The 11,116-nt window shown below is 45.2% G+C and overlaps 1 protein-coding gene across 1 annotated transcript; it reads left to right on the top strand.

Moving 5' to 3' along the window:
- The first annotated feature begins 646 nt into the window (after positions 1–646).
- On the top strand, positions 647–6,240 carry BAMBI (BMP and activin membrane bound inhibitor). Its single transcript, XM_040434339.1, has 3 exons — positions 647–957; positions 3,060–3,347; positions 5,431–6,240. Exons 1-3 carry the CDS (start codon positions 882–884, stop codon positions 5,847–5,849), a joined length of 783 nt encoding a protein of 260 aa, XP_040290273.1. The 5' UTR covers positions 647–881; the 3' UTR covers positions 5,850–6,240.
- The last annotated feature ends 4,876 nt before the right edge of the window (positions 6,241–11,116 follow it).

The following is an 11,116-nucleotide window of genomic DNA, read 5'->3' as shown; positions in this document are numbered from 1 at the left end:
CATGCAGTGGACAGTTCACACCGTGCAGTGTGATATACGCAGCGGTATCGCTGCCCCCTGTGTGACATGCAGTGGACAGTTCACACCGTGCAGTGATATACGCAGCGGTATCGCTGTCCCCTGTATGACATGCAGTGGACAGTTCACACCGTGCAGTGATATACGCAGCGGTATCGCTGCCCCCTGTATGACATGCTGAGGACAGTTCACACCGTGCAGTGTGATATAAGAAGCGGTATCGCTGCCCCCTGTATGACATGCTGAGGACAGTTCACACCGTGCAGTGATATAAGAAGCGGTATCGCTGCCCCCTGTATGACATGCAGTGGACAGTTCACACCGTGCAGTGTGATATACGCAGCGGTATCGCTGCCCCTGTATGACATGCAGTGGACAGTTCACACCGTGCAGTGTGATATACGCAGCGGTATCGCTGCCCCTGTATGACATGCAGTGGACAGTTCACACCGTGCAGTTCTGTCATCTGACGCAGACCCGGAGTCCGCTCTGAGGTAAAGTCCGGTGATTGACAGCCCGATCACCCTGCGAGACGGCGGACCGTGCGCGTCTGGGCGCGGCCTGTGAGAGCACAGCCAATCGGAGCAGAAGTGGGCGCGGCTTAGCGTGTGGCGATCCCGAGGCAGCGCTCTTATGCCCAGTGCGGGCGGCCGGGAGCTCAGTGCTGTGCGGACCGCGGTTCGGCTGGATGGTTCCTCGGACGGTTTGGATTATCGCTGTGTGTTGTGCCGGGGAGGCTGAGGACGCGTTACCGGAGGAGCTGGCTTGTCTCTGGGGCTTTCTGCATGTCCGCGGTGTTGGATGGTGACATTTCGTACGACCCCTTGAAGACAGTGTAGAGCCGGGGAGGACCGGGCTTGTAAATGGATCGCCAAGCTAGCCTGATCTCCATCTGGCTGCAACTGGAGCTCTGTGCTATGGCCATCCTGCTCACTAAAGGTATGTCTGCTGAGCGCTCCATACCGGGCGGCCACCCCGGACCGCTCCTGCCTGGGTGATCGTTACCGTCTGCTTCAGTCTGTGCACTGTCACTTGTGGCTTCTCGATCCTGGAGAACCATCGTATGTGCCTATTGTGTAGGTTACTGTATACACTGCGCTTTGTGCAGCCTGTAAACTAACGCAAGTTGTAGGAGCTGTAGGTATTTCCACGGCCACCAGGGGTCGCTGTGTCTGAGGCTTTTCACTTTCTGCTCTAATGAATGGGAATTGACACTGTCCATGTGCTGGATACATTGTAACGAAAGGGGCTTTTCCTAGTTATCGGATTGTAACGTTTAGTATGATTTATACCGATGGGATCCAAGTAATGGGAGTAGTTGTCCCTATTTTTATTTTAGATTTTATTTTATTTTTTTTAAATTCAATTGAATAGTGATAATAGTTTAATGGGATATATTTTGGCTATTTTAATAGGCAGTTTTTTTTTTATATGTATTGCAATTTGAATAAAAGTAATCAGTTAATAGGATATTTTGGATTTTATTTTTTTAATGGGTATTTTAATTATTTTTTAGTTTGTTGAAAGGGTTAAATGGCAATAGTTCAGTGCTATGTCTTTCCCCCTAGGTGAAGAAGGCGGGGGAGGTGTGATGAGGCTTAAATCGAGCTAAGTAACAGCTCTTGTTGCTTCTGGGAGAAGCCTCCTGGCCCCATCAAAGGAGACGGAGATGAGGGAGTGATGGGAGTCCTGAGATACTGGAGCTATGCGCCTGATAATGATATAATTAGGGGCTCACATACTTCTGGCTGCTGCTGACTTCAAAAGACTTCAAGGAAGGAATGGGGGGAAAAAAAAGTCTCCAGCCGTCTCCTGTAGCCATCTTGACTAGAAGCAGGCATTTTTGGTTAATAGCTACATAACAGTATAAAAAGGGAGCAGAGAACAGACCCCTCATTGTTCAGACGCCCTATTAGGAGGGACTTCATACACAGAAAAAATAGGGAAATGCACGTTATTTCATGATATTCCCAAGATCAGACCTTCCTAGGTTCTCATTAGTCAATGTCAGTAGCCGCCTGGCTTCTATCACTGTAGACTGCCTTGCCCAGGAGCTTACACTTCAATCTGGGGTATCCCCTTGAGGAGGACACAAGTTGACTTGTTTCCCTAGGAGCACTTTGGCCTTTGGAAAGCCTGAGGGAGATCTGGTCAGTGCTAATGCAATGCCTCCTGTTACCCAGGCCCTCTTGTCATTTGGCTTCCATTAACTAGGCTATTAAAGGAGCCAGGCTGCGCGGCGGTGAAATCCGATCTGGAGGTGGGCTGCGCTGTAACATTTCAAGCTCAGGGGGGTATTGTGTGTAGTCTGGGCCTTTTTTCTAAAGATAAGGCTGATGGGCCAAATCTTCAGAAATGGACAAACAAACATCTGGGGTCACTGGGATTATCTGCCGCAGCCTGGGATGCCTGAGGTTGTAATGGGTGGTTTTACATAGGACTGCAGGTAACAGCATTCAGCTCTCCTATATTTAAAGACATCACATTTCAGGAGCCTGTTGGGAAAGTTTTAATGGAGTTTTTTTTTTTTTGCCTAAAAATTCTAGGAATTCTTTTTTTTAACCTTGTATTTTATTTTGTGGGCTTTGTCTCCCTCCCCTCTTTTTTATTTTATCCGATCGCGTGCGCGGTTGTGGGCAGAGGCATCGGGGTTGCAGTTCTGGCCGTTTTTGCTGCTTTCCATTTCAGCCGAAAGGAATTGCCTTTGGCAGACGCAGCGGCGATTGAAGAGTAGAACAGGTTTCGGACTGCTTTCTATGACCACTTGTACTCCGCCACTGCCACAGGGGTTGCGATCTTCTGGTCCCTAGTCACAGCGAACCTTGTATTATAATTTTTCTTATTTTTTTTAAAGGTCCACCAGCAAATCTAATATAAATCGTGGAGTTGTGCTCTTCTTTCCTAGTTATAAAGGTGGGGGGGAGGGGAATTATAATATAGAGGTTGACCTTTGTCGGACCTGAATTGCATCCTCCATAAATCATCAGATAATTTTCGTAGGGTGGAGAGACGTCCCATAACCATTCTGTTCTGTTTTGCAGGAGAAATCCGATGCTACTGCGACGCTCCGCACTGTGTTGCAACTGGATACATGTGTAAATCGGAACTGAACGCCTGCTTCTCCAGGCTGCTGGACCCGCAGAACCCCAATTCACCCCTCACACACGGCTGCCTGGACTCTACTGCAAAAACCACCGAGATGTGCAAAGCCGCCCCAGACGAGAAGAGCGGCGCCGCCGCCGTGCCCAAACTGGAGTGCTGCCACGAGGACATGTGCAATTACAGAGGTCTTCACGATGTTCTCTCCCACCCCAAGAGTGAAACATCAGGTATGGAGAGCAATTTTCCAGCGTCGACCCCCTTTTCCTTGATGTATAGGCCTATGGCTGCCAAACCCCCGTGTGTCTGGTATTGATTTTGTTGTTAATGTAATTAGAGATACCGGTGGGAAAAGCATGGTTAGCGTTAAAGATGTATTTCTGTTAGGTGGCTTTGATGTCTGTCTGAGCGCTTGGCTCCTGTCTGCCTTTTAGTGCCCATGTACAGCTTTTTTTTAATTTTTTTTTCCACTATTTGAAGAAAATAAAAAATGTTGCAGCTCTTCTGGTTTTATGTGCCCGTCTCTTGGGTTTGAAAGTCTCCTTTAAGCCAAAGGACAGTTGTGAAGGCCACAAAGGGCATTTGTGTCTCTGAATCTATCTCTGTATGCAGGATATTAGGAGTAGCTTTAATCCAGACCTAAAGTATAATAATGGGCTATGAATATCGAAGGTGTCCTATTAATGCTTATTAACTCAAAGGGGAGGATTGATCATGCGGGGAATTTTTAGGGTACAGCCAGACAGTCCGTTTTTAGAAGCCAAAACCAGGAGTGAATTCACCAAAAGAGAAGTCGTCGTCTCTGTCCCGAATACTTTCTCTCCTCTTATCACCCACTCCCTGGTTTTTTGCTTCCAAAACTGCATCTGGAAACCTGACCGTGTGGCCGTGCTCTAGTCGGTGTTCCCATAACATATGGCAAATGCATCAAATGTTGCAGTGTTTGATAAATTTGGTGCCTCTTGAGATGTTGCCCACACTTTCCATGCCATTGGCGTAAGATTGGCCATTTTTTGTGACTTTAAAAAATAAATAAAATTGCGGTTGATAAATCTGGCTTTAAATCATCTAGACGGGCTAACCGTATACCTACTTATACCCATTTTTCAAAAGTGCAGTGAGGGGTGTAGAGGCAAAATGTCAGACTGTTATTGCACAAATAAGTAAAAAAATATTAAACTCCCTATTTTGTGACCTTTTTCAAGCCAGAGCTCAGGAAATTCCCCCAAAAATGTACTTTTCATTTGCCTTTAAAAGACCCAGTTCCTTCAGTATAGAGGACTGTAGAATTCTACAGCATTAGGCCTCATGCACACGACCGTTGTGTGCATCCGCGTCTGTGGTTCCGTTTTCTGTTTTTTTTTTCGCGGTCCCATTGACTTTCAATGGGTCCATGGAAAAATCGGAAAATGCACCGTTTGGCAGCCGCATCAGTGTTTCCTGGCCGTGAATAAAATAAGACCTGTCCTATTTTTTTTCACGGTCAGCGGTTCGCGGACCCATTCAAGTCAATGAGTCCGTGAAAAATCACGGATGCACACAAGATTGTCATCGTGTCCCTATCATTTCAATGGCAAACTTGACTTCGATTTTTTTTTTTTCACTTTTCATGTCTGGTGATCCTCCAAAAATCAAGAAAGACACACGGATAACGGAACCCCGTTTTGCGGACCGTAAAAAAATACTGTCGTGTGCATGAGGCCTAAATCCAATTTAAAGACGCCACTTATTATTATTTTTTTTTTATGTGTTGACACTACTCAACTGAGTAAATTTTAGGGAACAAACATTCGTGAGAACGCCTGTGTACAGGTGCCGCAGTTCACTCCATGAATGAGCAAAATGCTTGTTCATCGGGTGAGACCATCTTTCATGTGGACACCTCAATCCTCGTTTCTGGGCAGCAGATTGTGCTGTCCGTAGAGGGCTCTGCTGCCCAGAAGCAATGAAACTTGGAGGAGGACGGTGTCGGTAGCCGATGCTAATCCTCAGACAGGGGAGGTCCTTCTGAAGGTGTGTACGCAGCTTTTAGAAGGACCCTCCGATGATCAGCTGATTAGAGTTGGTGCTGCTAGGACCCACATGAATCGTTTGTTCTTTTGAAGGACTGCTTTGGCAAGTGGTGAGTTTCTCTGCAGTGCCTCCACAGGAGAAGTAAAGCATTACACCGCAGTCATGAAGTCAGTGTGAGCTGCCTGCCTAGTGCATGGATGTGCCACCCTTTATTAGCAAAAGGTCGATAATGCTACTTGTTGTTGTGCCTCCTAACTGGTGCCTAAACTAAAGTAGACGTATTTCCTTTTATGTTTGCAGGTGGTGGTAGCAAGTACCAACATGAAAGCACAAGGAACCTCATCACAAAGGTCCAAGAGCTTACGTCCTCCAAAGAACTGTGGTTTAGAGCGGCTGTCATCGCCGTGCCCATCGCTGGCGGATTGATATTGGTGCTTCTCATAATGCTTGCGCTAAGGATGCTCCGCAGCGAGAACAAGCGGTTACGGGACCAGAGACAACAGATGCTCTCCAGACTGCACTACAGCTTTCACGGACACCATTCCAAAAAGGGCCAAGTGGCCAAGCTAGACTTGGAGTGCATGGTACCAGTGACGGGCCATGAAAACTGTTGCTTGACTTGTGATAAAATGAGGCACACCGACCTCGGCAACGACAAAATCATATCTTTGGTTCATTGGGGGATGTATAGTGGGCATGGAAAGCTGGAATTTGTATGACCACATTGAGGGAGGCGTAGGAGGATCCAGTAGACTTCGCCTTACTCGGTTCTGCTGGATAGAAGCACTTTATCTTTTTTACAAAGACATTAAACTTTCATCCTAGGAGAAATATGGGATCTTGCGCACGCAGAATACCTGATGTTACTTGTGAAAGATTCCCGAAGACGTCTTATTTGCACAAGGGTGAAGCCGAGGACTATTTGAGTTATTTCTTTAAACTAATGCAGGAAGCGAGATGTAGAGCGGTTGTACACACTGTCACCAATGTCTTCTTACATTTGGGGAGCTAATATTGGTCATTGAAATAAACTGTACACAATGTACATGTTTCTATATATGTTTAATGTAAAGATTTTTTTTTTTTTAAATATATATATTTTGTCTGAAACCGTATGCCTGAGATTTTAATTTCCATGGCCCTTGGGTCAAAAGGGTCTTTGTAGGAGAGGCTTCATTATGGACACCTACAGATCTGCGGTGGCATATGAAGCTTCTCGCAGCATGAAAATGAAATGGAGACCCTTTAACAGGTCTATATGTAAAGCCGTATACAACAGGAAGACCTCCTGTTTGACATTGGCTTTAGTGGTCACTTCTAGATACAGCAGCCTTTGAGGACACGGTGGTAGCCGCTGCACCCAAATGGTGGCAATTAATGTAAATTTTATTTTGGGGGGGGGGGGAGGCAAAACTAAAGCTGCTGGGAAAAAAAACTGATTAACCTAAGTATTTGATGTGTCCTCTTGGCTCAGGATATCTCCAGATGAGTGGCATCAACTCCATCGCTGGATATCTAGAGCCAAGGTTAATGGTAAAGAAGAACATTTTATGCTGTTCTTCTTCTGCTGAATTATGACCCCCCCCCCCCCCCCCCCCTGCCTAAGATGTGTATTTTTTTGGGTTTCCTCTATAAACTATTTATCTAATATTTCTGTAACTGTTCCAGCATGGTGAGAAATATTGCAGGCTTGGAAAGAAAATGCAGATATGGAAATCTGCTATAAGGAGAAGGGAGGTGTAATGTGGGGCCGCTGCAGGGTTCTGCTCTCCCCTGGAGTCATCTGTCAGTTGGGGGGGCTATGGAGGGAGATCTGTCGGTGGATCAAGTCGCATACATCATTTGGTTTGTGAACATGGATGTTGCTTGTAACGATTTTCCTCCGTCCAGAGGCAAAAAAAAACAATTTCTGCACATGGAGTCTGTGATCCTGTTGATTGGGTTTGGGTCCATGAATCTGTATAGCTGAATGCCACCTTTTTAAGGGTCCATTCACACGTCCGTTGTTTCTTTCCTGATCTGTTCCGTTTTTTGCTGAACAGATCTGGACCCATTCATTTTCAATGGGTCCTGAAAAAAATCAGACCTTGAGCTGTCCGTTTTTTTCCAGGACCCATTGAAAATGAATGGGTCCAGATCTGTTCAGCAAAAAACGGAACAGATCAGGAAAGAAAAAACGGACGTGTGAATGGACCCTAAGGGACACTTGTCAGAATAGGGATATACTGTGGGTGTGTAAAAAAAAAAAAAAAAAAAAAATTATATATATATATATATATATATATATATATATATATATATATATATATATTTATTTTCTATATCCTCCTATACAGATAGGTGTGTTTGGTGCTGCTATCAGGGGAGTAGGTTATATAAAAGGTTAATCCTAGTGATAATAGGCGTAGAATTGGGATACCAGTATGACTTGTTCCATTCACTTTTGAGCGAGTTCTAAGAACAGCCATACATGAACATGCTGGGATCTGTAGTTTCACCACACTTGGCGTACAGGAGGTGGGTTTAGATGAAGATGGTCTCAGGGATGGTCTGATTACCAGGATTCCTTCACATGCTGCAGATTTTATTGCGGAAATTTCCGTCACTTAAATAAATTTAGTTATTTTATGCACTAACATAGCGCTACTATATTCCGCAGCGCTTTACAGACATTGTGCGCCCCATTGGGGACAGTTGGGTGCTAATCTAAGGTCCCTTTGGAGTGTGTGTGGGGGCGGAGAATTCCGAGGAAACGCACAAACACGGGGAGAACATACAAACCCCATGTAGATGTTGTCGGAATTGAACCTAGGACCCCAGTGCTAACCACTGAGCCACCATGCTGCCCCTACCATTCATTTGATTGGGGCTTGGAGAAATCCATCAATTCAGGTGAGAGGAATGGAGCGCTTCCGTTCCGCAAAAAGATAAAACGTCCTATCTTTTTGCGGCACTGGCGGACCCGTTAAAGTGAATGGGTCTGTGATCCGCTGCAGCTGCCCGACCGTTGGGGTTCGTGCATTGCGTCTGGCAATTTGCGTGCCGCAGAACGGCCACGGGGCGCACATGTTCGTGTGCAGGAGGCCTAATATTTTTGACATGCTAAGAGTCCAACGAAAGAAGTTCTAGAACCGTGAGACGATTCCTTTTAAGGGTAAATGCACATGTTCAGGATTTATGTGCAGGAAATCTGTGGGTAATCTGCATCAATTGGTGCGGATTTTACTCTCCCCATTGAAGTGAATAGACAAAATCCGGTCAGGAAAAATAAAATTGACATGCTGTGGATTTTTTAATCTGCGCTGTAGGTCAAAATCCGAGCGGAAAAAAATGTGCATCCTGAGCATGAGAATTTTAAATTCTGATAGAATACAATATACATGACCAACAGTGCAGATTTTCCGCACTCAATCCTGATCGTGTGCATTTAGCTGAAGTTGGGGTGGATGATATTTATTCCCATAACTCTTAGGCCTCACACAGTGTCCAGCCGTTCTGTATATTGCGGACCTGCTGTTTGCGGGCAACAGCTGCGGGCATAAGATTGAGATGATTATTTTAAGGGTCCGAGCCTGGTTTTTGCATTCAACGAAAAAAAAAAATGCCCTAAATTTCAGCAATAAAACACTAAAAAAACAAAGGAGTGAATGAGTGTATAAAAAAAGATGTAGGTCTTTATGCTACACATTTGCAAAAAAAAAATAAATTTTTTTTTATTGTGTAAATGCTGAGAAAATACTGTGCAAAGTAAAAAAAAAGGCTAAGAAGAAACAAAGAAAATGAAGAAAAATCTGGTCTTGGGGTCCGGGTCCATTGACACGTCCGCAATTTCGTTCCGCATTTTGCGGAACGGAATTGTGGACCCGTTCATTTCTATGGGCCAGCACGATGTGCTGCCCGGACACGCACATTCCCGCAATTCCGTTCCCGGAAAAAATAGAATATGTCCTATTCTTGTCCGCAATTGCGGACAAGAATAGGCATATTCTATTAGTGCCGGCAATGTGCGGTCCGCAAAATGCGGAACGCACATTGCCGCTGTCCGTGTTTTGTGGATCCGTAGGATCCGTGTGAATGGGTCCACATGTGACTGAACAGCTGTAGATTTGTGTGGCAGATCTGCGGAGTTGTACAGTACCAGCAAAGTGAGAATTTCTGAATTCTCATCCACACGTGTGTGCAACAAATGCAGCTACAGATCTGCAGCATGTCAATTTATACAGCGGATTTTTGTCTGAATTGAGAGGGTTAAATCCGATGGCTTTTTATGTGGGGGGGAAAAAATGCATGTAAGCCCTCATGCACGCGACCGTTGTTTTATTCCGTTTTTTGTGATTTTCTGCGGACCTATTGACTTTCAATGGGTCCGTTGAAAACTCGGCCGATGCCCCGTTTGTCGTCCGTGATCCGTGGTTCCAGTCCGTCAAAGAAATATAACCTGTCCTATTTTTTTTTTTTTTCACGGAAAACGGTTCGCGGACCCATTCAAGTCAATGGGACCGTGAAAAAACGTGGAGGCACACAAGATTGTCGTCCGCGTCCGTTTTTTTTTCCTATCATTTGCATGGCAAACTTGACTTAGATTTTTTTTTACTTTCCTTCATGTCTGGTGATCATCCAAAAATAAAGGAAGACACACGGAAACAGAAACGGAACAACGGAACCCCATTTTGTGGAACGGAACACAACAACGGTCGTGTGCATGAGGCCTAATACACATGGTTTTGTAGCATTTTTTCCCTCTGGATTTTCAGTCACTTGTGAACCCGGCCTAAGGCCTCATTCTTATCTCCGTCAAGCAGATTTGGTTGCCTGATCCGGCAAAAATGTCAGAAAGTGGACGGACCTCATTATGTCAATGGGGATCTGGCGGTGAGCAAGTGAATTTGGCAACATCGGATCCTGTGAACTCTGCCTACGGCCTCCTCAACATTTCCCATGTCCGTGAAAAAAAATGCGTACATGTTTAATCAGTGAAGATATCCGTGAAGGACCCGTGGTTGGTCCGTGTGACATCTGTAATTCGATGACATTGCTCAGCTGGAAATTAATTTCCAAACACTCTTCTATCAGTCTTCAGTGAAAAACGGACAGACCAAGGATGCCATCGAAGTAGTGCATGCCCCAGTGTTGTTGTTGTGTTTTTTTTAGCGATCCACGGTCAGTAAACAAATGACGGAAATGTGAACAGACGCACTTAAATCAATGGGTATGTGTTCTGTCCTCAGAAAATGCACATGTCAGTGAAAAACGGAAATGTGGACGAGGCCTAAGGCGACCTGCGCACAACTCAATACAGTACCAGCAAAGTGAATGCGTCTTGAGAAATGCGTTTCTTTTTTTTTTTTTGATCCATTGTACGGATATTGAAATTCGCAGCATATCAATTGTTTCTGCAAGTGCGGAGTGGTAGTGCGGATTTCATCCTTCCCGATGCAAAGGGTGAGATCTGCGTCAAAACTGCATCAAAATCCACAACTGCCATAACACGGAAATGCAAAGAAATCAACATGAACATAGAAACCCGCACTCGTCTGTACACGGTGTGGATTACGCATGGATTTTTGTGCGGAAATGACGCAGCATAAGGGCTCATTCAAAGACCGTATCCACTTTTGCTGCGAATCCGCAACACATAGGATACCGGCCGTGTGTGTTCCGCATTTTGCAGAATGGCCGACCCTATGATAGAAATGCCTATTGTTTGCAATTGCAGACCAGAGTAGGGCATGCTCTATCTTTTTTGCGGGGCCAAGGAACGGACGTAGGGGTGCGGACAGCACACAGTGCGCTGTCTGTATCTTTTGCGGCCACATTGAAATAAATGGGTCCGCATCCAATCCGCAAAATTGCAGAATGGGTACGGACACAAATATACGGTTGTTTAAAGGGCTTCTGTCACCCCCAAAACACTTTTTTTTTTTTTTTTGGGCTGGTTAAAATCCTTATTGAGCGACTATTCCCTATATAGGGCTCTTACCTTTTT

This window comes from Bufo bufo, chromosome 5, assembly GCF_905171765.1.
Source record: "Bufo bufo chromosome 5, aBufBuf1.1, whole genome shotgun sequence".
Lineage (NCBI taxonomy): Eukaryota > Metazoa > Chordata > Amphibia > Anura > Bufonidae > Bufo > Bufo bufo.
The sequence above is the reverse complement of the archived record's forward strand: the minus strand, read 5'-3'. Positions and strand labels throughout refer to the sequence as shown.